Below are 27,872 nucleotides of genomic sequence, written 5' to 3'. Positions count from 1 at the left end.
TTTATTTTCCTAGTATCTCAGTGAAAACACAAGAAAAAGAATTTACTAAAAAAAAAAAAAAAGAGGAAGAATTTACTGAAAGGGGTCCAGAGGAGGGTGGGGAAGGAGTTATCTTGTTCTGTCAGACCATGGTGTCCTTAGTCGAAGAGACTTCACAGATTTCATAGAGTTGGGAGGTTCTCATCTTGAGTTCCCTGGCCACCTGACAGATGGAAAAAGGCCAACAGCAGTACACCGCCAGCCAGTCCTCACACAGCGTGCCCTAGGACAAGATGAGGGGCTCTGTAATGTGGAAATTTCTCAGGTTCATTTCCATTACCGTTACCTGCTGGCCCCTCCATCCACAGTTTTCAAGATCCTCCAAGCCCTTGAGCCAACAGTGGGGACACTACATGGCCCGAGTACCAGCAGTAAAGTGGCTGATCAAAGCCTGCAATTAGAACGTTGCCCCCTCCAACCCTTATTTCAAACTACTCTTATTTCAAACTACTGATTTCTCTGTTAACATCTGGCTATTGGGTGCTTTTTCCCCCTAGGCTAAGTCTTACTATTTTTAATTACCAGATTTATTTTTTTCAGAGTATGTAATAAGTTCAATGGCCCCAAATTCCCACAGAACAAAGGGGAGGCCCAAATGCTAGGGTCTCACACCTGTAATCTTAGAGCTCTACTCCAGAGGCTGAGATCTGAGGATTGTAATTCAAATCTAGCCCAGGCATGAGGTTCTCAGATGAACCATCAAAAAGCTAAAAGTAGAGGTGTAGTTCAAGTGATAAAGTGCCAGCCTAGAGTGGGAAAAGCTGAGAAACAGCATCAGACCCTGAGTTGAAACCCTATTACTGGTACAAAAAAACAAAATTTAAAGGAGGGAACTCGAGAAGTAAAAAGTAAATCCACTCCAGTCACCTGCCTGGAGTTAGTTTCAGTGTGTGCACGTGTGTCTGTGTGTGTCCGTGTCTATGTTCCAATTCTGGTGCTTGAACTCAGGGCCTGCAAACTGCTCCTAAGCTTTTTTGCCCAAGGCTTGTATTCTATGTTGAGCCATACTTCTACTTCTAGCTTTTTGGAGTTAAATGGAGATAAGAGTCCCGTGGACTTTTCTGCCCCAGGTGGCTTTGAACTATAATCCTCAGGTCTCAGCCTCCTGAGTAACTAGAATTACGGGCATGAGCCACCAGCACCTGGCTTGGAATTAGCACTTTCTTATATGTACTTCCAGATAAATACAGTCTACATAATTATATACAATTATAGTCTTTTTCTGTGAATAGATGCATGTTTCTGAGCCTTATTTTTTTACCCTAAAAATATATGCTAGGCACCATTCCATGGAATACATAAAGGGATGACTTTCTAAAATCTAATCACATCCCAATATGTATCACCTGTTTCTCCCTAGTCTCCTAGGAACTTCTGTCTCTTCACTCTCTGGCTCTTTGAAAGCCTCCAGGGAAACCCCAAAGTGAATTCTGCATGTCACAAAAGCTATACATCCCAAGTGTATCCTTCAGATTGATTCCATCTGTCATCTGTCTTGAAGCAGGAGGAGATAGCGTGTGGTTTTATTTTTGTAGATGGCAGTACGAGTGCACTGGTGCAGAGAAGACTAATCACATCTACATCCTCATGTGGCTGTGCATCAAAGCACAATCCAGGAAACACAACTGAGCCAATGAACTGACCAAGCCCACTGACCTACCTACCCTCTGCAGTATCCTTTTCCCAGGAGTTACTCTTCCCAAAAGAGCATCTTAGTTCATTTACCCTTCCTAGAGAAGAATGAAATCCAAACTGTCTTTTGGAGGAGAGTTATTGCTTGTGGGGAGATCGCAAGCTTCGGAGGCATCCAGATTCTCACATAGATACCCCAAATGCACTTACCCGGATTTTATGTCTCTCTCTGGTGCCAATTCTCAGTGCAAAGGTAGATCCAGGTAACAATGGCCAGCAAAGACACTCTCCATAATGCCTGGCAATGTCGCACTCAAGACACATCGGACAAAACAGACCACAGAAACCTGTCAATATCACATAACCAAAAGACAGGGTTCTTAGATAGTCAGGGAGCAGCTTCCAGTCTTAGCTTTTACCACTCTAGGCCATCAATGCAGTGCTAAACAGTGCCAGACTGCATTTAGGAACTGGGGTTGAATAACCAGTTCTCAAAACTCAGGGTTGAAAACTACCCTAAGTAAGCCACATCAAAATTGTATTCTTTTGTTAAACACTAGCATAGCTGAAGCTGATACGATTCTGTTAGTATTGATGATAACTAATTGTTTCTTCTGTCAAAAGTATTAAATAATTTTGAATCATAACTGTTGCTTTGATCACATTTATCTATCTAACATCAATATTTAAAATGGATACAGTACATAGGATATCCTTGGATAACAGACATCTTTTTCTATAAATATGACTGAATACTTATTGCTAGTGTACTAACTCTACCTCCTATCAGGGCTTTCTGCCATTTCTCAGATGGGAAGGTTATTTTCATTTTTGTGAGTTGCATGGAGCCACTGGCATGTGTCAGCTTTAATCTGTAAACCACAAAGCACATGGTTCCTCAAATGTCAACTGGACATAATTTGTCACTAATAGTTCACTCAACTTCAGCTATTGAAGTGGTTTCTTACACATAACATGAACCTTCTAACACAGAGATTCTATCCCAAATATGTTTAGGATCACAGACTTTTTTAAGATGATAGCTATAACTTTGCTTTCAGAGGATAAGAAAAATGCAAGCACATGGGAACACAAAACTATGCCTTTCAAATTCATGGAGTTCATAGACTCATGGAAAACTATAGTACAACACAGGTTATCAACCACTGATATACAGTTAAGATGTTATGACAGGTGCCAGTGGCTTATGCCTGTAATCTTAACGTCTCGGGAGGCTGAGATCTGAAGAGTATAATACAAAACAAGCCCAAGGAAAAAAGTTGGCGAGCTTCTTATCTCCAATTAACCACCAAAATCCAGAGGTAGAGCTGTGGTACAGTGCTAGTCTTGAGCAAAAAAGCTCAGGGATAGCACACTGGCCCTGAGTTCAAGCCACAGGACTAGCAAATATATGAACAAAAATTATAGAATGACATGTAATATTATAAAAGATGACAACCTTGTTGAATAAAAATAATTAAGACCATGAGGCAGCAAAATGTGCCATGCTAAACATAATCTTTGAAAATGCATTCAGTACTTTATTGAGGTATAATCTATATGCAATAAAATGTACACGTCTTAAGTCTTCCCTTTAGATGCATTTCTACAACCATATTCAAAAGCAAGTCACCAAAACAGAAGGCCATTGTCCTCATCCACATGCCTTGTGCACCTAATCCACCCAATATTCCATTCCTGAGGACCCCCCCCCACTGTTCTAAATTCTGTTCCCATAGATGAATTTTGTCCTTTCTTGGACTTCAAATAAATGAAATCATGTTTACTTCTGTACCTGGTTTCTCTTGTTCATCATGTACATGTCTCTTGTTATGTGAATCTGTAGTCTATTTCTGTTCTGTTTTGTTGCCCCCCGCTTTTGATATATGGTCTCTTTATGTAATATAAGCTGGCCTGGATCTAGAGATCTTCCTGCCTCTGCCTCCTGAGTAGCTGGGATTACAGTTGTAAACCTCCATGCCTAGCTTCATCTATAAGGCTTTATATTGATGTATGTTTTCATTTTACTTTTGTGAATTCCTAAGTATGAAATTTCCAGGTCACAAAGAAGATACATACTTAGCTTCCCAAGAAATGGCAAACAGTTCTCCAAAGTGTTTGTACCATTTCACATACCCTCCAGCCACGTACAAGAGTTCTAGATGGTCTGAATCTTCACTAACATTTGCGATTGTCAGTCTTTTAGTTGAGCCATCTTGGCGCTTTGTGTGCTAGTCACTCTCGTCTTTCAGGATACCAAACACAAAGGCTCTTTTGCCTTAACACAAGCACACTAGCACGTCCTATCACTACTCATTCCTCCCTTTAGATGTGAGCACTGTGAAATTCCTCTCCCAAATACAGTGACCAAGGATCAATCGGAGGAATGCTGCAGGGTGTTGGACTGTTTCTTCTTCACATAGTGAGTGAAGTAGCATACATGCAGAAAGGTCACGTGGGCTGGGGAAAGGAAAAGAACAGCCTATGTTCAAAGAGAAGGACATCTGTTCCATTCACCCAAGACTGCCAAGATGATCACAATATCATCTACTGTGGATGTCACGTGGCCCAAAAATGTTTAGCTTTAAGCAACTCAAAAAATTGAATCACTCCAAAACTAACCTCCAAAGTAACAACCATCCCATTAAAAAATGGGCCAAAGACTTAAAGAGAGTCTTCTCTGAAGAAGAAACAAAAATGGCCTATAGACACATGAAGAAATGCTCAACATCTCTGGTCATAAAAGAAATGCAAATCAAAACAACTCTAAGATTCCACCTCACTCCAGTTAGAATGGCCAGGATCAGGAAAACGAATGACAACAGATGCTGGAGGGGATGTGGCCAGGAGGGATCACTACTACACTGTTGGTGGGAGTGCAAACTCATTCAACCACTATGGAAAGCAGTGTGGCAGTGCCTCAAAAGGCTAAACATAGAACTCCCCTATGACCCAGCAATTCCACTACTTGGCATTTACACAACCATCCAGAAACAAGGACATACTAAACCCACTAGCACAACAATGTTCATTGCAGCACTATTCACCATAGCAAAGATATGGAACCAACCTAGATGTCCCTCAGTTGATGAGTGGATCAACAAGTTGTGGTATTTCTACACAATGGAATTCTATGCTGCTGTCAGAAAGAATGACATCGCCCCATTTGTTAGGAAATGGAAAGACTTAGAAAAAATCATATTAAGTGAAGTAAGCCAGACTCAAAGGAACTTAGGCTCAATGGTTTCCCTCATTCGTCATAATCAGTAGAAACCTTGGGCTCTCCTAGCAGAGATTTGCAATAGAGCAAAATCTTGATACATAAGGCCATATAATGTGAAGCTAATTGAAAGGACCTCCAGGATATTGAAACAAAAGCCATATAATGAATGATTGTTGTCCTTAATGTACTATGTTGTCTCTCATCTCCTTTGCTGTCCCTTGGTTATCTCATATTGGTATAGTATCTCACTTTGTTATCTGATATATTAAATTTATTTGTATTTGGATATTTGAAATTTGATAGGGAAGAGGGGAAAACCAAGACGGGTGGGGGGTGTGGGGGGGGAGGGAAATGGGTACCAAGACATGTGAAAGGGTATCAATGTATGTGAATTAATGCACCTTCTATCTGGCAAATATCATGTAACCCTTTTACTAATTACAATAAAAAAATTAAAAAAAAAGAAAATCTAGGACATTTTACATTGCATTAAAAAAAAATCCCAGGGAGATCTGGAAGCCCAGCCCAGCACTGATTACTGGTGTATGAACAGCTTAAAGGACAGAAAATAATCCAGCAATTTTTACAGCAGTAAGAAACGCCCACGGTATGGGCCGGGAGTTTGGCCTAGTGGTAGAGTGTTTGCCTAGCATGCACGAAGACCCAGGTTCGATTCCTCGGTACCACATACATAGAAAAAAAGCTGGAAGTGGTGCTGAGGCTCAAGTGGTAGAGCTCTAGTCTTGAGAAAGTCCAAGGACAGTGCTCAGGCCCTGAGCCCAAGACCAGGACTGGCAAAAAAAAAAAAAAAAGAAGCGCTCATGGTACACACAACTTTGAAATAGAGGAAGTTGAAATCAATGGCATGTAAGAACTCAAGCTGGTGGCTCACACTTGTAATCCTGGTACCCAAAAGGCTAAGACAGAGAATTGAGATTTGAAGCCAGCCCACACAGAAACATCTGTGAGACTCTTATCTCCAATTATCCAGCACAATGCTGGAAGTGGTGGTATGGCCTGAGTAGTAGAGCACCACCCTTGAGCAAAAAAAGCTAAAGGACAGTGATCAGGACTTAAGTTCAAGCCCTAGAGCTGGTACATACACACACACACACACACACACACACACACACACACACACACAAATCACACTTCATGTGTAGTGCACAAAATAGTGTAAATCTCTGCCAACGGAAACAAATCAACAGTTACATAGTGGCAAAGTTGACAATAAGTGACTAACAAATGTGTGTGCACAAACGCCTCAGTTGCAGCTTCTTAAAGCGGACAGGCCAGAATAGTTGATAAGCACATCGAAAGAAGCTGTTTGTGTAAAGCAGCTTTTTACTTTCCGCACCACATTGTGATGAGTCACAGGCTTTTAGTCTTATTTTGCATCCTTTTCTTCATTCAACCATGTTATCTAAGCATTCTTTCAGAGGTACTGAAAGACACATCTAAACACAATCACTTTGAAATAGAAGTCAGCTGGAAATTGAAAACAATAATGAAAGCCAATAATGTTAAAAGAGGTGACATGGATCAAGATGCACTGAACTCATAAACTGCCTTGGTGAATAGCAACCTCTTTGTACAATTACTTAAACATTATAAAAATATGCAAAAATAATAATGAAGACCGAATTCTATTCTATAGTAGCTAAAGATGCTTTCATAATTCACTACGTGCCAACCCATGCTGAAAATATTTTGCAGACAATGACATAATAACTCATTTAATCTCTGCAACAATCCCATAAAATAGGCACACCTGTCATTCCCATTTTACAAGAGAGAAAACTGATCTTTAGAAGGCCTAAATAATCTGCCCAGTTATAAGTGAGGAATAGAAGTCAGAGTTTATCTCAAAAAGTCTGGCTCCAAAGGCTTAATATTATGTTCTTGTGTTCTATGGGTTCATCTACTTTGCCACAACGATGATGGATTTATAGGCACGAGGACAGCATCCAATGATGCTCCAATGATGATCCATTGTGTTGTTTCCTGTAGGAGAGTCTGCAATTGTACTCCTTCTTTGAGAAAGGCCCTGTGAGGGCTGGTAGCGTGGCCTAGTGGTAGTTTACCTAGCATGCACAAAGTCCTGGGTTTAATTCCTCGGTACCACATACACAGAAAAAGCTGGAAGTGCTGTGTGGCTCAATTGGTATAACACTAGCCTTGGGAAAGCTCAAGGACATGCCCAGGCCCTGAGTTCAAGCCCCAAGACTAGCCAGCAAAAAGGAAAAAAAAAGAAAAGAAAAGCCCTGCGTGTAAAGTGTTCCTTCTTGGCTCTAAAAGAAAAAATTATATCGTACATCACAGAGAAGTATCCAAAATTCACAAACTGCTACAAGAGGTTCAGGGACCACACCAGGTCCTGAGTTCAAGCTCTAAAACAGAGGGGTGGGGGGAGGAAGAGAGAGAGAGAAAACAAAGAATATCCAAGTCTCCCAAAAGGATAGGAATTTTCAGAATAACTATATACTCATTAAAAGATGAAATTAACACTATGAGAACCAATCCGAAAGCATAAAAGGTTCCATTAGCACACTGCAAACCACAATGGAATGCCTAGGTAACAGAATAAGTGAAATGGAAAACAAAATGTCAGGCATCGAGGATACAATAGAGGAGCTAGAATAAAAACTCAAAAGTATGGGAAAAACACTCAGAACCTAACAAAAGGAAATCCAAGAATTGGCAGGCTCAGCTAAGAGATCCAATTTACGCATAGTTGGGATCAATGAAGAGGGAAAATTCAATAGTAAAGGCATCAAAATGGATGAATTTTTAGAAACAAAAACTGCCTAAACTAGATACCCTGAAACCTTTACAAGAAGGAATAGAAGATACACTAGGTCTCCTTGGCACAGGTCGAAACTTTCTTAATAAAGCCCCAGAAACACAACAAATTAAAGAAAGTTTGGAGAAATGGGACTGCATTAAACTGCAGAGCTTCTGTATAGCAAAAGACATAGCCAGGAAGTTAAAAAGAAGCCCCACAGAGTGGGAGAAGATCTTCACTAACCATACAACAAATGCCTCATATCTAAAATATATCAACAGCTTAAAAAAATGAATCTCTCCAAAACAAATCTTCAAAGAAACAGCCATCCCATTAAAAGATGGGCCAAAGACTTAAAGAGACACTTCTCTGAAAAGAAAATAAGAATGGCCTATAGACACATGAAGAAATGCTCAACATCTCTGGCCATGGGGACCAAGGCATGAGAAAGGGTATCAATGTATGTGAATTAATGCACCTTCTATCTGGTGAATATAATGTAACCCTTCTATTAATTACAATAAAAATATATGAAAAAAGAAATGTAAATCAAAACAAATTTGAGATTCCACCTCACTCCACTTACAATGGCCATGATCAAGAAATCTCACAATAAGAGATGCTGGTGGGCAGCTGTGAACAAGCAAAGCTGGTCAAGGACCCACGGCTCCAACTTTTAAGTCCTGGTACTGGCACCAAGACAAGAAACTTTGTGTCTGTCCTGTGAACAGAAAATAGCTTTGTGTCTCTTCACTTTGTTGTCACGTAATTGAAGCTACCAATGGAGCCAGCATGGTTTGTTGAGGAACCCTTCCTAATTACCATCTGCCTTGGTGTGGATTCTTATCAAAATGTACATTTTTACGGTCCCCAGTATGGGGAGATGGATTTGCAAAATAAAGTTTCCACTGTGTCTACTGAAAAAAAAAAAGAGATGCTGGTGGGGATATGACTAGGAGAGATCGCTACTGCACCATTGATGGGAGTGTAAACTCATTCAACCACTATTAAAAGCAGTATGCCCCTCAATTGGGCACATCTGATTGGTTCAACAAGATGTGGTATTTATTCACAATGGAATTCTATCCTGCCATCAAAAAGAATGACATTGACTTTGCCCCATTTATAAGGAAATTGAAAGACTTAGAAAAAAAAACATATTAAGTGAAGTAAGCTCAATGGTTTCCCCTCACTTGTCATAATTAGTACACATCTAGGACTCTCCTAGCAGAGGATTACAGTAGCACAAAACCTAGATTCATAAGGTCATATAGAATGAGACTAAATGAAAGGATGGATATGGAAACAATCTTGTGTGATTGTTGTTCTTAATTTACTATGTTATTTCTCTTCTCTTTTGTTGCCCTTTGGTTAATCTCACATTGTTACTATATCTGATTGTGTTACCTGGTATATTGTATATACATTTGGTTATTTGAAATAGGATGATTGGCTGAGGGAAGGGAAATGGGAAAAAACATGAGAAGGGGTATCGATGTGTGAGAAGTAATGCACTTACTACCTGACAAATGTAACTATAATCCCTCTATACATTACAATAAAATTTTTTTAAAAACTGCCTAAACTGAACCAAGAAGATATAAACCAGCTAAAAAAAGTCAATAACACACAATAAGATAGAGGAAGTAATCACAAGTCTTCCAACAAGGAAAAGCTGGATTGTATAAGACTTTTAATGATGAACTATTACCAATACTCCTCAAGCTTTTCCATGAAATAGAAACAGAGCAATTCCAAACTCATTTTATGAGTCATTATCATATTCATTCCAAAACCAGGTAAGGATCCAACAACAAAAGGAACAACATACCAATTACTCTGCTGAACACAGATTCTAAACTCTTCAATAAAATATTAGCCAACACAGTTCCTCAAAAGACTAAACATAGAGCTCCCCTATGACCCAGGAATTCCACTACTTGGCATTTACCCAAACGTCCAGAATCAAGGACATACTAAAGCCACTAGCACAACTAAGTTCATTGCAGCACTATTTACCATAGCAAAGATATGGAACCAACCCAGATGTCTCTCAGTTGATGAGTGGAGCAACAAGATGTGGTATTTCTACACAATGGAATTCTATGCGACTATCAGAAAGAATGACATCACCCTATTTGTTAGGAAATGGAAAGACTTAGAAAAAATCATATTAAGTGAAGTAAGCCAGACTCAAAGGAAATTAGGCTCAATGGTTTCCCTCATTTTGTCGTAATCAGTACAAACCTTGGTCTCTCCTAGCAGAGATTTGCAATAGAGCAAAACCTAGATACATAAGGCCATATAGTATGATGCTAAATGAAAGGACCTCTAGGATATAGAAACAAAAGCCATATGAGTAATTGTTGTCCTTAATGTACTGTTATCGCTCATCTGTTTTGCTGTCTCTTGGTTATCTCATATTGTTATAGTATCTCACTTTGTTATCTGATATATTGGATATATTTGTATTTGGTTACTTGAAATTGGATAGGGAAGGGGGGAAAACAAGATGAGGGATGGGGGTGGGGAGAGGGAAATGGGGACCAAGACATGAGAAAGGGTATCAATGTATGTGAATTAATGCACCTCCTATCTGGCAAATATCATGTAACCCTTCTATTAATTACAATAAAAAATATATTTAAAAAAGAAAAAAATATTAGTCAATAAAATCAAGAAACAAATTTTTTAAATCATTCATTATGACCATGTAGGCTTCATCCAACCGATGCAAGGATATTTTAATATGCACAAATAAATACATGTAATTCACCACATCAACAGAAGCAAAGACAACAACCACAAGATCATCTCAGTGCAGAAAAAGCCTTTGACAAAATACAATACCAATTCATGTCAAAAGCTTTGGAAAAAGTAGGAATAGAAGTTATATTCTTTAAAACAATAAAGGCTATATATGACAGAACAACAGCCAATATTATACTCCATTGGGAAAAACCTAAAACCATGTTCCCTAAAATCAGGAATAAGGCAAGAATTCCCACTCTCCCCACTCCTCTTCAATATAGTTCTGGAATACTTAGCCAGAGCAATAAGGCAAGAAAAGGACATAAAAGGGATTCACATAGGGAAAGAAGATATTAGACTATCCATTTGCAGATGACATGATCTTATACCTGAACCATAAAAAGAAAGAGGATTAAAAAAACTCCACTCCCAAACTCCTAGATCTGATCAACTACTTCAGCAAAGTACCAGGATACAAAATTAACCCACAAATATCAGTAGCCTTTCTATATGCCAGAAAGAGAAATCATGAAAACAACCCCAATTGAAATAGCCTCAAAAAAAAATCCTAGGGGGCTGGGAGTTTGGCCTAGTGGTAAGAGTGCTTGCCTAGCATGCAGGAAGACCCAGGTTCAATTCCTTAGTACCACATGCCTAGGAAAAAAGCTGGAAATGGTGCTGTGGCTCAAGTGGTAGAGTTCTAGCATGAGAAAGCCCAAGGACAGTGCTCAGGCCCTGAGTTCAGTCCCCACAACTGGCAAAAAAAAAAAAAATCCTAGTAATTAACCTAACCAAAGACATAAAAGTTCTTCATAGCAAAAACTGTAAAAATATGAAGAAAGACGTCAGGAAAAAATCCTTCCATGGTCATGAATAGGTAGAATCAATATTGTGAAAATGGCCATACTGCCAAAAATGGTATACATATTCAATACAATCCCCCTCAAAATTGCAATGACATTCTTTACTGAGATAGAGAAAATAATACAAAATTCATATGGAACGACAAAAGACCCATAATAGCTGAACCAATCCCAGACAAAAAAAAAAGTAATGTAGGTGGTATCACAATACCCACCTCAAACTCTAGTATATAGCTATAATAATAAAAACAAAAATGAGCTTGATATGGGAACAAAAATAAACCTAAAGGTCAACAGGACAGATTAGAAGACCCAGAAACAAAACCACATACATATAGTCATATATTCAACTTGATTATATTTCCAAGCCAAAAATAGGTCATTGAGACTTAATTGCTACTTAATTTATAGTTTGCTATATTCTCTCTCTCTCTCTTTTTTTTTTTTTGCCAGTCTTGGGCTTGGGCTCAGAGCTTGAGCACTGTCCTTGGACTTTCTCAAGGCTAGCACTCTACCACTTGAGCTTCCACTTGAGCTACCGCTTCCGGCTTTTTTCTATGTATGTGGTACCGAGGAATCGAACCCGGGTATTCGTGCATGCTAGGCAAGCATTCTACCACTAGGCCAAACTCCTGGCCCCTCAGCTGGGTATTAATTAGGAAGATCTTCACCAACCATACAATGGACAAAGGCTTCATATCTAAAATATATCAACAGCTCAAAAAATTGAATCACTCCAAAACTAATCTCCAAAGAAACAACCATCCCATTAAAAGATGGGCCAAAGACTTAAAGAGAGTCTTCTCTGAAGAAGAAACAAATATGGCCTATAGACACATGAAGAAATGCTCAACATCTCTGGTCATAAAAGAAATGCAAATCAAAACAACTCTAAGATTCCACCTCACTCCAGTTACAATGACCAGGATCAGGAAAACGAATGACAACAGATGCTGGAGGGGATGTGGCCAGGAGGGATCACTACTACACTGCTGGTGGGAGTGCGAACTCGTTCAACCACTATGGAAAGGTGTGTGGCAGTGCCTCAAAAGGCTAAATATAGAACTTCCCTATGACCCAGTTAGAATGGCCAGGAACAAGAAAACTAATAGCAACAAATGCTGGATGGGATGTGGCCAGGAGGCATCACTACTACACTGTTGGTGGGAGTGCAAACTCGTTCAACCACTGTGGCAGTGCCTCAAAACATAGAACTCCCCTATGACCCAGCAATTCCACTACTTGGCATTTACCCAATTGTTCAGAAACAAGGACATACTAAACCCACTAGCACCACAATGTTCATTGCAGCACTATTTACCATAGTAAAGATATGGAACCAACCTAGATGTCCCTCAGTTGATGAGTGGATCAGCAAGATGTGGTATTTGTACACAATGGAATTCTATGCTGCTGTCAGAAAGAATGACATTGCCCCATTTGTTAGGAAGTGGAAAGACTTAGAAAAAATCATATTAAGTGAAGTAAGCCAGACTCAAAGGAACTTAGGCTCAATGGTTTCCCTCATTTGTCATAATCAGTAGAAACCTTAGTCTCTCCTAGCAGAGATTTGCAATAGAACAAAACCTAGATACATAAGGCCATATAGTATGACACTAAGTGAAAGGACCTCTAGGATATAGAAACAAAAGCCATATAATGAATGATTGTTGTCCTTAAGGTACTATGTTATCTCTCATCTCTTTTGCTGTCCCTTGGTTATCTCATATTGTTACAGTATCTCACTTTGTTACCTGATATATCGGATATATTTGTATTTGGTTATTTGAAATTGGATAGGGAAGGGGGGAAAACAAGATGAGGGGTGGGAGTGGGGGGAGGGAAATGGGGACCAAGACATGAGAAAGGATATCAATGTATGTGAATTAATGCACCTTCTATCTGACAAATATCATGTAACCCTTTTATTAATTACAATAAAAAATATATGAAAAAAATGGCCTATACATTTGCAAGGAAGTGGATGAATCTAAAGCAAATCATGTTGAGTGAGACAAGTCAAGACCAAAGGAACAAAAGGAGCATGGTATCCTTTTAATATGTGACTATTAGATCCACACAGTACAAGAGTGAGGACTCAATATTTGCATACCCAATGCTATGGACAAGGTACTGGAAATATAAACACAACTACATAGACAAAAAAATTTGTGACTCTATAGACATAATGTTTTATTACATAGATTAATATATATCTATGGCATATAAACCCTTAGCCTAATTTTAATTATGTTCTAAAATCTAAGTGCCAACGATTGTATATAGAGATTCCCTTCTTGAATATCTGTTTGTTAAATGTGTCATTTGAAATATGATGTAATGTGAAAGGGTATCAATGTATGTGAATTAATGCACCTTCTATCTGGCAAATATCATGTAACCCTTTTACTAATTACAATAAAAAAAAGAAATATGATGTAAAAATCAAGGTTAATAAACAAAAACTAAAAGTGGAGCTGTGTGTGACTCAAGAGGTAGAATGGTAGCCTTGAGCAAAAGCAGCTCAGGGATAGTGCCTGAGCCCTGAGTTCAAGCCCCAGGATCAGTATACTCACACACACACACACACACACACACACACACACACACACACACAGAGAGAGAGATGTCATAATTCCTTTACCTATAGTGTCTCTTTTTTTATTAAAATGCACATATTAATGTTTTACTAGTAAAATATTTTTCACCTTTATTTTTCCTAAAGATCTCAAGCTCAAAAGAATTGAGGTCATAAATTTAGCTTCTTCCTTTACACCTAAAGGTCTGATGGTTCTATAAGCCCTGGAGCCTATACCCAGACACATTCTCTAAGGCGAGTCTTACCCTCATGCACACATGACAAGGATTACTCATCTTTCTAACTCTCAAGGAAGTCAAGATAGAGAAGAAGCTATATAGTGCATTGCAAAGAACAAAAGTAAGAAAGGTGGGTGGAAATTTCAGCAAGGCATATTTCGGATCAATTATTACCAAAAGGCAGAACTTTCTAATAATAAAGGATGCTTTAAATAGAGCATGTTCACACTGCCAGTGGGAGTGTGTAGTACAACTCCTGAATTGAAAAACATTTGGTATACTATTTGACCAGCAGGTTAATTCCTCAGTAATGAGCCAAGAGATACATTCATGTACATGCAAATATGACACTGTACATAGATATTCATATAATATTTGCTTGAGTAGTAAAAAGCCTGTAAACCTCATTAAAGGTTGCCAATGGAGAGTTTTGGATAAATGAAACTATGCCAAAATGGCATCACTGAAACAATTTTAAAAATCAGTACCTGATGTGGTGATATACTTTGATCATCTAACTGTACTGCCACATTAAAACAAAAATAGTATGTGTTTATTATTCTACATACACACACACACACACACACTTAAAAATAGAAATGAAAGTGTTAACAATGTCTATTGCCAACGGATTATAGGCTGCTGCTTTTATTTCTTTTCTAGTCTTTTATATTTTTCTATTGTTATGATTAAATGAAACTTAAGAGTTTAACAAAAAGTGAATATCGGGAAGCTGAAAAATATGTTTCTAGGAGGGGGACAGACCAAGGTGAGGAGGGAAAGAGGAAGGGTGCGAAATATAGTCATGATAGTCATGAACTGGGTGACTTGAAAGGACAGATGGGTTTGGAAGCACAGGAGAGAATTATAAAATGGGTAACACTGATCCAGATGCATTGTACTCATAAACTGACATGTTGAAATAAAACAGCTCTGTACATAACTTAAAGGTAATAAAAATATTAAATAACACTTTTGTAGTTAGAATATATAACTATATGTTTTTTCATTTTTATTTTATGTTATTTTTTATCTTTTTGTCAGTCATGGAACTTGTCAGTTCAAGGCCTACGCACTGTCCCTGAACTCTTTCATTCAGCACTAGCACTCCATGCTTTGAGCCACAGCATCACTTCTGGCTTGGAGATAAGAGTCTCAGACTTTCCTGCCCAGGCTGGCTTTGAACTGTGCTCCTCACATCCCAGCCTCCTGAAGCTAGGATTACAGATGTGAGCCACCAGCACCTACCTGTTTTTTAATCTTTTGTCCTCGTAAGTACATGAGCTCTGTCTGGAATCCAGTAATAGTAGATACCTCTGAGTTGCAGAGGTACCTGGAAAGCAGCTTGGAACACTTATTTCATTTTCATATAGCAAAAAGAGAGATTTTTAATTCTACATTATGTGCAACATAGCCTATTGAAATGATTTTATTTTATTTTATTGCCAGTCCTGGAGCTTGAACTCAGGTCCTGAGCTCTGTCCCTGAACCTCAATGTACTCAATACTGTCATTCTACCACTTGAGCGACAGCACCACTTCTGGCTTTTTTTTGAGTTTATTAAAGATGAGAATCTCACAGACTTTCCTGCCCAGATTGGCTTTGAACCCTAATCCTCAGATCTCAGCCTTCTGAGTAGCTAGGATTACAGGTGTGAGCCACTAGCACCTGACTTCAAATTCTTTTTTGTTTTTGTTTTTGTTTTTTAACACTGAGCTAACTCTCAAGGCAATGAACCATCCTCCCTGAAAATGTTCAGAAAATGGAGGGCACCCATTATTGCTAGATATTGTGCAGACGGGATTTAAGAAAACAGGTAAGGGCGCAAATGGACTGATCTACAATAACCTTTCTAACTCTAAGCTTGTATGATTCTTTAAATCAAGGTCAAGAAAAGAAGACACAAGTGACAATGCCATCTTCTACTTATGTGTCGGTTAGAAACTATGTTTCAGGGGCCTGGAGTTTGGCCTAGTGGTTAAAGTGCTTGCCTAGCATGCATGAAGACCCCAGTTCGATTCCTTGGTACCACATATAGAAAAAGCCGGAAATGGTGCTGAGGTTCAAGTGGTAGAGCTCTAGCCTTGAGAAAGTCCAAGGACAGTGCTCAGGCCCTGAGCTCAAGCCCAGGACTGGCCAAAAAAAAAAAAAAAAAAACTATGTTTCAGCGTCTCTTATAGGCTCAGTGCTCTGCTGGGTACCACAGACATGAGAAAGTCAACTGCTGCTTCTGGTTCCTGAAAGTCTAACGTTTATCTGAGACACAACAGGAGTACATACATCCCAGTCCAATATCTTTCCATGCCTCCTTCTTCTTCTTCCAGAAAACCAAAGACAATCCTAGCTCACTTTCCACCCAGCTGTAGCATCTGATGGTTTCTAGAACAAGCTGGTCATTTCAGCCTGATATTTAGTGCTCTCTAGGGAAAGATGGCAAGTCTTTTGTTCTGTATCTCTCAGGAATGAATTTAAGTCAGATCATCTGAGAAATCATTCTTGATCATCTTCTCATGCATCCCCTTCAGGGACCTGCTCACCATCATAATTATTGTATTGCTCTGTTTTTGTCTGTCTCATCTAAGCAATCACGTTTGGCTTATTCGCTATTATCTCTGTCAAAAACATGATTTGTCCCTCTATAGGTAGGAACTCTGTAAATACTGGCTGAAGTACAAACCCAGGTTGAATATACCAAAGCCTGACTACCTAATCATCTCTTCACAATGCCATTTATTCTACCTTGGCTTCTTCTTCCCAATGGGACACGCTATCTTCAATTAAGCCACACTCACATCCCTTTGCCAGCCCTGGTGTAGGGTGAGGTTAGACAAAAATATGGTGTCAGCAAAACACTAGTGGCTCATGCCTATAATCCTAGCTCCTCAGGAGACTTGAGACCTGAGGATCATAGTTCAAAGCCAGCCCCAGTAGGAAAGTCCATGGGACTCTTATCTCCAATTGCCCACCAAAAGCAAGAAGTGGAACTGTGGCTAAAGCAGCAGGGTGCTAGCCTTGAACAAAAGAGCTCAGGGACAAGTGCCCAGAGCCTGGATGGGAGAGATGAGAAAGCAGAAATGGAAGGGGTGCCGCCATTGATTAAGATTATTCTCATTAACACATTATTATTATTATTATTACTCTTATTATTTTCATAAACATATGTTGAATTTAAAGTATTTGTACAACTACTTAAAGATAAAAAAATGAAAATAAAAGCAAAAAGATAAATGTTAAAAAAAACATAAGCATAGGCAACAGCTTCTGACTCAGGCCTATAACCCTAGCTTCTTGGGAGACTGAGATCTGAGGATCACAGTGTGACACCAGCTCAAGAAGGAAAATTCTGTATGACTCTTGTTTCTAATTAAATGCCAAAAAGCCAGAAGTAATATGGCTCAAATAGTGGGACACTTGCCTTGAGAGGAAAAGCTAAGGAACAGCATCGAGAACCTGAGTTCAAACCCCAGTACTCTCATGAGATGGGGAAGAGGGGGCACTTGTGTATTATCTGCTTTATTCTTCACAACTCCTGAGGTCAACACCTTTGTTATCTTTATTTTCAGGGTAGGAAAAATAAAGACCCAGGGAAGTCGCTCAAGGTAACATGGCTAGACTAACAGGAGGCAGCACAGGGGCTATGTCAGTCTATATCTGATACACACTTGTAGTCTCAAGTGCATTATATTCTAGGCTTTGCCAGAGTTGGAAATACACTGATGTTTTCCCAGTTTCTCACCAGATGCTATAAAAAGAAAATAGTCCAATTACCAAGTCTGAGACTAGATCTCCACATCCCTCTCTGTACCTTAGCATTGAAGGACAATCAGCATTGTGAAAAGAGCAGAGAAACAGGAACAATCCTTAGAGGACTGCTGCTGTAACTATTGAGAAAGCCTTCTGGGTATCTACTGGCAGAAAGAGACTGTAGTATTACCTGACCCACTGGCCCATCCTGCAACACTTTAGAACAAATTGAAATCTTCCCAGAAGTTTCTACAGGATGGAGAGGACCAATATTCCTCAAAAATGTTAAAGCCATGGTCTTTTGACTTTTCAATTTAAGACACAAACCCTCATCCACCACACATACCACTTCTACAAGAGAGATTCTGTAATACAATTGTTCCCCGAACAAGAGCATCAGGTTCTAGAAAATGATCCCAACATGTGATACCAAAGATATTCTACCAGAAGGTTAAAAACTCCGTCAACATGCTTCAACTCCAAACCCAGGAGAAAACTTTGCAGCTAAAAGACTGGGTTCTTGTGACTCTTTATAACTGAACCAGTTTGTAGGGGAAAAAATTCAGCTGGCAAAGCAAGTTTCTTTTTGTGTTCATTCTTGCTTTTATTAGAGTACTTCATATTCCTCCTAGAAATGTGGAAGAGATATAAACTAGCAAATAAGTAGCATTCACCAGGCTGCCATCCTGAGACCTCTGCGGTAAATATCTTTGTGTCCCAACATATCTTTTCCTAAATTCTTGTGCTCCCCATGTGTTCCTCAAATAGTGCTAATAATGCACAGTGTTGTCGGAAGCATGTACAGTTTTGATTTTCTGAAAGCGGAGTTTAAACTCAGGACCTGATGTACTCTTGGCGTTCTTAATCACTGCTGGTGTTTTACCACTTTCAGACTTTTAATGGTTAATCGGAAATAAAGTCTCTTGGACTTTTAGGCTTGGGCTAGCTTTGAACCTTAGTCTTCCAGGTCAGCCTCTTAAGTAGCTTTGATTAGAGGTGGGAGGCATCACACCAAACTTAATGTGCATAGTTTTACAATCTGCTACTTTAATCTAAAGTATCCAAAATGTATCCAAAAGCTTTTTCTCCCTTAGACATCATTCCACTAACATAATTTTTCACTGGATGGTTGAGCTCTATTGAATATGGCAAGGAAGGAAGGGAGGAAGGGAGGGAGGGAGGAAATGAGAGAGGGAGGAAGGGAAGACCTAAGCCAGGAGCTGATGATCCACTCCTGTAATCCAGCTACTTAGAAGACAGAAGTCTGAGGATTAAATTTTGAAGTCAGCCCAGACAAGACAATCTGTAACTTTTATCAATTAATTACCAAAAAGCCAGAAGTAGAGGTATGGCTCAAATAGTAGAGTACTAGCCTTGAGCAAAATAGCTAAGGTATAACACCAAGACCCTGAATTCAAGGCTAAAGCTCTACCACTTGAGCCTCAGCACCACTTCCAGCTTTTTTCTGTGTATGTGGTACCGAGGAATCGCACCTGGGTCTTAGTGCATGCGAGGCAAGCACTGTACCACTAGACCAAACTCCCAGCTCCCAAAATAAATAAATTTTAAATGATTTTAAAGGCATCAATTTACTCTATGAAAGAATCCACATTGCTGAAAATCAAAATTGCTTTCCCAGATAAGCAATGCACTTGAATTACTTTAAGATTAGTCCAGTTATTCTGAAACCATTTTATTTCTGTTTTGGGGCTTGAGATCCTCAGATCTCAGCCTCCTGAGCAGCTAAGATTCTGTCTCTGGAGGAAGGAAATAAGGAGGAAGAACTTAAAAAGGAAACACGTACAAATTTTCCTGTCTCTGCAGACACTGAAGAGGCCAGTGCTCCAGTCCCCGCCGATCTGAACAATTGCTGTGACTGTGCTCCTGCCACTGGCTCCACGAACAGGTTGCTTCACCACCGTCCGGGCTGGTACATGGCTCCTGATGGGGAGAGGGCAATCAAGGACGATGATTAACTTGGATACACGGATACTTTAAAAAGACAACCATCAAACAAGACAGAGTAATAAAGAGGACATAGGAATCCAGGGAGCCCGGCGCCTTCTTAGCGCAGCAGGCAGCACATCAGTCTCATAATCTGAAGGAATCCAGGGAGCCAAGAGGCCCCACTACTAGCCCATTATCCTGCTAAAGAAACAAATCCCAGAGCCTTTCCCAGACCCCTTGCACATGTCTCCAGCGAAGCTTTGCAGAACCAATCTCCAGGAAATTCCTAGCATCATCCTAACATCCCATTGAAACTTGATGCCAATGAATTTGGAGACAACTGATGGTGACTACAAAGCTTTGAAGTCTTCCACCAGCTCCACAGTGGTATAAATGTCAGAGAGATGGCAATAAAACAGAGGAAGAGGGAAGATGGAAGCCCACCAGGCAAAAGTGCCAATGAGAGATCAAGATGTTTAGCAAAGAGTTCACCAGCATGGAAAGGCTGAGAGTTGAGTTAGTTGTCCACAGTTGTCTTGTGGATCTATGGGGAGGGGGAGGGAATAGCCCTTTTATCAGCTTCATAGACAAAAATTTAAAGATGAGATTTTGAAAAGCCAACCTAAGTTTAAGACTTGGAAAAGGTACTGTCTCCAAAATTTTTTTTAAGTGCAAAACATAAATTAGTGCTCAGTAAAACAACAACAAAAAGAATTGTGTCCGACATGGGTGGTTCACACTTATAATCCAACCTACTCAGGAGGCTGAGATCTGAGGATTACACTTCAAAGCTACCCTGGGAAGACCAAATCCAACAGAATGTAATCTCCAATCAGCCAGCTAGCAGTGAAGGTACAGCTCAAGTGGCTTGAGCAAAAAGCCAAGGGAAAAAAAAAAAAAGCCAAGGAAAAGCACAAGTACGAGACAGGGAATGTGGCCTTGTAGTAGAGTGCTTGCCTAGCACACACAAAGCCATAGGTTGAATTCCTTGGTACCACATACACAGAAAAAATATGCAAGAGTTGCTGTGCCTCCAGTGGTAGAGCACTATCCTTGAGAAAACTCAAGGTCAGTTCCCAGGCCCTGAGTTCAAGCCCTAGATTCTGGCAAAAAAAGAAAAAAAGCACAAGGTCCTGAGTTCAAGCCACAGTACTAGTACACACACACACACACACAAATATTATGTTAATTGAACTAACTGCCAGATTTAGGACTCACAAATATATTTTTGAGGCAATTTGTAAGTTTTCCCAAAAATCCCCAAGTACACATAGTTGCTCAGCAGTAGAAGCCAGTCATTAATTAAATGAATTACTTGTAGCCAAATAATTTCCAAAGAAATTATTTCTAAAAACTCATTTTAAAAAGCCAGAATTGGGCCAGGAGTTTGGCCTAGTGGTAGAGTGCTTGCCTAGCATGCACAAAGACCCGGGTTCGATTCCTCAGTACCACATACATAGAAAAAAGCTGGAAGTGGTGCTGAGGCTCAAGTGGTAGAGCTCTAGCCTTGAGAAAGTCCAAGGACAGTGCTCAGGCCCTGAGCTCAAGCCCAGGACTGGCAAAAAAAAAAAAAAAAAAAAGCCAGAATTGTGTTTCCAGGAGTAAAGTGCTAGCCTTGAGCACACAGAGGCTCAGGGACAATGTCCAGGACCTGAATTCAACATGAAGACCAGTAAAAACAACAGCAAACAAGGTAAAAATAGTGCTATGGAAAAAGTGAAAAGGGTGTTTATGTTACAGAATGACATGGCATCATTGTTAATAGTTCCATTTTGAATTTTGTACTCTGATAATACATAAGAATAGCCTTTAAAAATACTCCATCTAGTATCTTTCAGGGGAAAGGAACAATTTGAGTAACTTAAAACTGTTCAGAAATATAAAGTGAGGGAAAGAGTTCATAGGGGAAGAATGCATGTGAATGTCGAAAGCAGTAATATTGATCAAAATACATTTTATCCATGAACTGCTTCATTAAATGGCCACTCCTTTGTACAGCTAAGTAAGTATAATAAAATAAATAAGTAAACAAATGAGAAATACTGTGTGTGAGAGAGAAAAGGAGAAGGAAGAAGAAAAAAGAAAGCAAAGTAATTTAAATTAATACCTGTAGAACATGGATAAAATAGGTTTTATTTGTACTATCTTTATGTTTCCTTTTCGGATATCACTCCACAATCCCAAAATATTAAACATATTGATCAACACTAAAAAAAATAATATAATTATGATCTTTTTAGCCCACAACTAAAAAGCTTTTGCTCAGCTTAATAAAAAAAATTATTTTTTTACTGAAAAAAAGAAAAAAAACTCGTTTTAAAATTTATAAAAGACACCAGGTATGGTGGCTCATGCCTGTAATCCTAGCCACTCAGGAGGCTGAGATCTCAGAATCACGGTTCAAAGCCAGCATGGACACTAATGTCAACAGAAAAGAGGAAGTGGTGCTGAAGCTTAAGGGGTAGGGTGGTAGCCTTGAGCAGCAGAGCTTATGGACAAGGCCCAGGCCCAGGGGTGGGGTGGTAGCCTTGAGCTCTTCAGGAGCTCAGGGACAATGCCCAGGCTGAGTTCAAGCCCCCAGACCCGCAAATAAAAAATTGTTGTTTGGATCAAATAAATTCAAGCCTTTTCTGTGGTATTTAAGCCTTCCACACAAGTTAATCCCCTAACCTAAACTATGGGATTCGGACACAGTTTTTATTCTCTAGTTAAGCATCAACTCTCAGATATGGGTTAACCCTATGCTAAGAGCCTCAGCATCTCTGGTTTTTGTGAAAAGATTTCTTAGGGCCAAGCTCCTGGATTAGATTTTTCCCCTGAAATGAACCATTTACAGCTTGCAGCCCAAGAATAGAATTTTTTGCTTCTATTTTAACATTATGTGCATAACATCTTTTATTACAGCAAGAAAGCCTGTCTTCTTTCTATTCCAAAATCAAATATCTGAGAGGATAGTGTTCTTCTGGTAAGAAAAGATAAAAGAAAACGAAATAATTGCTGTGTGTAGGCACATACGTGCACACACCCATCCAATTTTTTTTTGCCAGTCCTGGGGCTTGAACTTGAACTCCAGGCCTGGGCACAGTTCTTGGACACTTTCCGCTCAAAGCTAGTGCTATGCCACTTAAGCCATGGTGCCATTTCCAGCTTTTTCTGAGTATGTGGTAAGGAGGAATCAAACCTAGGGCTTCGTGCATACTAGGCGAGCACTCTACCACTAGGCTATACTCCTGGTCATGCCCATCCAATTTTTTTTTTTTTGCCAGTCCTGAGCTTGAGCTCAGGGCCTGAGCACTGTCCTTGGACTTTCTCAAGGGTAGAGCTCTACCACTTGAGCCTCAGCACCACTTCCAGCTTTTTAATATGTATGTGGTACCGAGGAATCAAACCCGGGTCTTCATGCATGCTAGGCAAGCACTTTAACCACTAGGCCAAATTCCTGGCCATGCCCATCCAGTTTTGACCTCAAGATAAAGTGTATCCATTCTTTGATACCTTACATCTACCCATTTGTCATCCTAGCTACTCAGGAGACTAAGGTCTGAAAATGGAGGTTCAAAGATAGCCCAGCCCAGGCAGTTAGAGACATTTATCTCCAATTAACCAGCAAGAACCCAGAAGTGGAGCTGTGAGCTGTGACTCAAATAGTAGAGCACTGGCCTTGAATAAAAAGACTAAAGGATAGTGCCAAGTCCTAAGTTCCAGACCCAGGGTCAACACACACACACACACACACACACACACACACACACACACACACACCCCTTACATCATTAAGTGATTTTTATGTTAAAATGCTTCAATTTACCTGTATTATATAAGATATTCCAGTTCAAGATGATTGCTCATGGATCGTGATTTATAACAGCAACCACTCTTTAGTAAGCATCTTTGACATACCAGACCCTTAGTGGTCCCACAGCTTTCTGGACAGCTTTTCTATATTTATCCCACAGAATCTTACGCTGTTATGAAGAAGAATGAATGGCTACATGTAATAGCCACAGAACTATGCTGCCCATTTACCATCAAAATCAACAGGTTTCTTCATTTAATGAGCACATATTTTATTTTTTATTTGAAATTTTATGGTACAGGTGATGTACAGAAGGGTTACAGTGTATGTCAGGTAATGAGTAAAAAATTTTTGAACAGTGTCACCTCTCCCTCATTCTCTCCCAAATTTTCCCCTCCCATCTTCCCTCTCCCAAAAGTTGTACAGTTCATTTCCAACATAGTGTCTAGTGGGTTTAACTGCTGAATTGGCTCACTCTTGGTCCCATATTTTCTGTATTACCCGTTTCTCTCCCCATATCAGAAAAACAAAAGATACAGAAATCAAAAACACCAACAGACGAGAATAGACAAAAAAGAAGAGAAAGAATAAAGAACAACAAGCAGTATAATTTTTTTTAAAAATCCTCTTACTTCCATTTCTTGGAGTTCATTTGGTTTTTGTTTTGTTTTGTGTTTTCTGGGGGGTTTTTTTCCCTGCCAGTCCTGGGGCTTGAACTCAGTGCTCAGGGTCTGAGCACTGTCCTTGGGCTTTCCTCAAGGCTAGCACTCTACCACTGGAGCCACAGCACCACTTCCAGCTTTTCCATGTATGTAGTACCCAGGAATGGAACCCAGGGCTTCATGCATGCTAGGCAAGCACTTTACCAGTAGGCCAAACTCCTGGCCCCATCTTGGAGTTCCTTTTGATAAGCACCATTTTATATGATCTTATGCCCATAGCAATTGAGCCCTTGTGATCCTTTCTTAAGAATTTCCTCCTTTGTTCTCACTGTATGAATGTTTACAGTACTGTTTAATAAATCATGGCCAGGTATAAATATTTATCTTTTACCTCCCATTGGGTTTAGCTGTAGATTTATAGGAACATTCTATATATTATAAATGAAGGAAACCATGTAGCATATTTCTTTGGGTCGAGCTTACTTCACTTAGTACAATTTTCTTCACAACTTTCCATTTCCTTACAAATAGGGCTATATCATTCTTTCTGATGGAAGCATAGAATTCCATTGTGTATATATACCACATTTTCTTGATCCATGCATCTATTTATGAATGGGTTGGCTCCATATCTTAGCTATGGTTAAATAATACTGCAATGAACATGGTTGTGCCAGTAGCTTTAGTATGGCCTTATTTGTGGTCATTTGGGTAGATGACTGACATGTGATTGCTGGGTCATAAAGATGCTCCATGTTTAGTCTTTTGAGGAACCTCCATATTGCTTTCCAGAGTAGATGAACAAGTTTACATTCCCACCAACAGTGTAGTAGCATTCCCATCTAGCCAAATCCCTGCCAGCATCTGTTATTGTTAGTTTTCTTGATAATGGCCATTATAACTGGGATGAGGTAGAATCTCAATGTTGTTTTGATTTGCAATTCTTTTATGGCCAGGGATGTTGAACATTTCTTAATATGTCTACTGGGCATGCTTGCTTCTTCTTCAGAGAAGTCTCGCTTTAAGTCTTTAACCCATTTCTTAATTGCATTGTTGTTTCTCTGAGGTCTTAGTTTTGGAGGGGTTAATTTTATGAGCTCTACGTATATTTGAGATATGAAGCCTTTGTCTGATGCATGGCTAGTGAAAATTTCCTGTTCCCTTGGTTTTCTATTTATCTTGCTAGCTATGTTCTACACCATGCACAAACTCTTCCACTTAATACAATCCTATTTATCTATTATGTCTTTAATTTGTTGTGATTCTGTATTTTTACTTAGGAAGTTTCAACTTAGAGCACATTTTTGAGATTCAGGCCTACTGAACTTCAAATGTGGATCAGCTAATTCTAGTTGTTTGGCTTTGAGGAAAACAAATCCTCATAGCCTTCTACTCGGGCCTCTTCCTCAGTAAAGTTGGGTTCTAAATACCCTAGCTCTTTAGTTGCCATGCATAGTAAGCAGGATTGTGTTCTTGGCACCACCAGGGAGGCATGCAATCCATGGCATTATTATTGTAAGTTCAGGATCTAGTATATATCCTGGGCATTCTGTATAGTTTTCAGTGAAACAAAGAGACAGAATACCAGGGCCGATTTTTCAGTTGTTGTAAGAGCTACCCAAATGCCTTAAAACTTAGCCAAGGTAACCCTATTCCAGTTGTCCCAGGCAGGACAAAGGATAGGAAGCTTTCAGTACCAAAACTCAAGCAATCTTAGGGAACCCACAAGCGGTGGTGATTCACATCTGGAGCAGAGGGAAGCTTTACCTTGTGGGAGGTAGCCTTCTGGCTGAGTTCAAAGTTTGATCCACTCTCCCCTAGTTTTTTTTTCTTGCTACAAGAAATTTTTTGCATATATAGATATTATATATGCATATATATATCGGGATATATTTTTTATTGTCAGGGTAATATATAGAGGGGTTATAGTTACATTGGTCAGGTAGTGGGTGCATTGCATTTCACACATTGATATCCCTTCTCATGTTTTTGTCCCCATTTTCCATCCCCACCCCCCAATCATCTTGTTTTCCTTTCCCTTCCCAATTTCAAATAAACAAATAAACGTATATACAATATACCAAGTAGCAAAATCAGATACAGTAACCACATGAGATTTGTTTCAAACAGACAAAAAGCACATCTTTTTCCATCCTGTGGGGTGTGTGTGTGTGTGTGTGTGTGTGTGTGTAACACTAGGCATTTGAAATCAAAGCTCAGAGCCTGCTAAGCAAGTGATTACCATTCGCGTTATGCTCCCAGCCTTTTCTCTTTGTTCAAATAGAATCTCATATGTATGTCTAAGCCCATCTGGACTACAGTCCTCTTAGTTATGCTTCCACATAGATGTGAGGACAAGCATGTACTATTGCACACGGATTAAAATGAGGGTCTCTGAACATTCTTCCAAGGCAAACTGCAGTGATCCTCACATCTCTGTCTGAGTAGCTAGCTACCAGTACAGGTATGAGCCACTGCGCCCAGCATTTCCTCATTTTTTTTTTTTGCCAGTCCTGGGCTTGAGCTCAGGGCCTAAGCACTGTCCTTGGACTTTCTCAAGGCCAGAGCTCTACCACTTGAGCCTCAGCACCACTTCTGGCTTTTTTCTATGTATGTGGTACCGAGGAATCGAACCGGGGTCTTCATGCATGCTAGGCAAGCACTCTACCACTAGGCCAAATTCCCGGCCCCCATCTCCTCATTTTTATCATCATTCTATTCTAAGCTTTTTCTCCTGTAGTAGCTAAGCATCCTCCCCATCACATGGGAGCGGTAACAATGACTTTCCTCCAGACCCCCGCTCTCCTGCCCACTCCTTATGAGCAGAGATTGGGGATATTCTCTTCATCCAATAGGGTCATTCCAACTATAGAGTGAGGGACCAGGATGAACAATTTTAATTCATCTAACTTTCCGGTAAAGCAACATAGTTGCAAAAAATGTTGCCATGACAGGCTGTAAATTTGCAGACTGAGAACAAAGAACTAGGCCTAAGCCTAAATTTTGCTTCCCCGCCAATGAGCTGCAGTTTCCTGAAAGTCTTCTGCCATCCCATAATATTGGATCCCCTAGCAACGACCACAGGAAGGCAGGGAATATGGGCGTAAAACAACCGGTCCAGGAAGACTTCCGAAATAATCAAGATACGACTAATCTCTGTTCAAATTCTATCCAACCAGGGTATACTATAATGGGACCTCCCCTAAACTTCCTACCCTTGCTAATAAAAACCCCTTCCCAATGCCATTTGGGACTCACTCCCAGCTGGCCCCACTACTTTGGGATGTGCTGGTGTGAGTCCAGGCTCGAGCTTGCTATGCAATAAAGACCCTTTTGCTTTTTGCATCGGTGGTGGTCTCCTGGTGGTCTCAATCGGGGCATTTCAAGAGCAAAAGCCGGGAAAATCTCATCCTCCTTCCTACCTGAAGTTAGGAATGCAATGTCTTCCCTCTTCAGATGATATGAGTGAAAACAACAGAGGTGAGGGGATGTCCAGTAAGGACACACCATCAGGGCAGCTGGAGAAGGAATGACCCAGCCAAGTCATGGAGCATGTGTCTTCCTGGCACTTGGATTATCCTAGTCCTTCTAGCAATGACTGATTCTAAACTCA

General features: G+C 39.8%; 1 protein-coding gene across 1 annotated transcript; it reads right to left on the bottom strand.

Moving 5' to 3' along the window:
• Plac8l1 (PLAC8 like 1) lies at window positions 1–27,872 on the bottom strand. The gene is made up of 4 exons (XM_090331087.1): window positions 27,682–27,872; window positions 19,659–19,795; window positions 1,882–2,018; window positions 1–262 (listed from the first exon to the last, which is right to left on the bottom strand). Exons 1-4 carry the CDS (start codon window positions 27,804–27,806, stop codon window positions 122–124), a joined length of 540 nt encoding a protein of 179 aa, XP_090187213.1. The 5' UTR covers window positions 27,807–27,872; the 3' UTR covers window positions 1–121.

Source organism: Megascapheus bottae, chromosome 4 (genome assembly GCF_031878675.1).
Source record: "Megascapheus bottae isolate mThoBot1 chromosome 4, mThoBot2.hap1, whole genome shotgun sequence".
In the NCBI taxonomy this organism is placed as follows: Eukaryota; Metazoa; Chordata; class Mammalia; order Rodentia; family Geomyidae; genus Megascapheus; species Megascapheus bottae.
The sequence above is the reverse complement of the archived record's forward strand: the minus strand, read 5'-3'. Positions and strand labels throughout refer to the sequence as shown.

Bases quoted from the DNA above. Each gene is read 5' to 3' on its own strand.
- Plac8l1 (XM_090331087.1), bottom strand. From the start codon at position 27,806: ATGACTTGGCTGGGTCATTCCTTCTCCAGCTGCCCTGATGGTGTGTCC. The intron at 2,019-19,658 runs GTACGTGTTTCC...TGATATTGACAG, and splicing joins CTGCAGAGACAGGAAAATTT to GTTTCTGTGGTCTGTTTTGT. The intron at 263-1,881 runs GTAAGTGCATTT...ATCTTGTCCTAG, and splicing joins GAGAGAGACATAAAATCCGG to GGCACGCTGTGTGAGGACTG.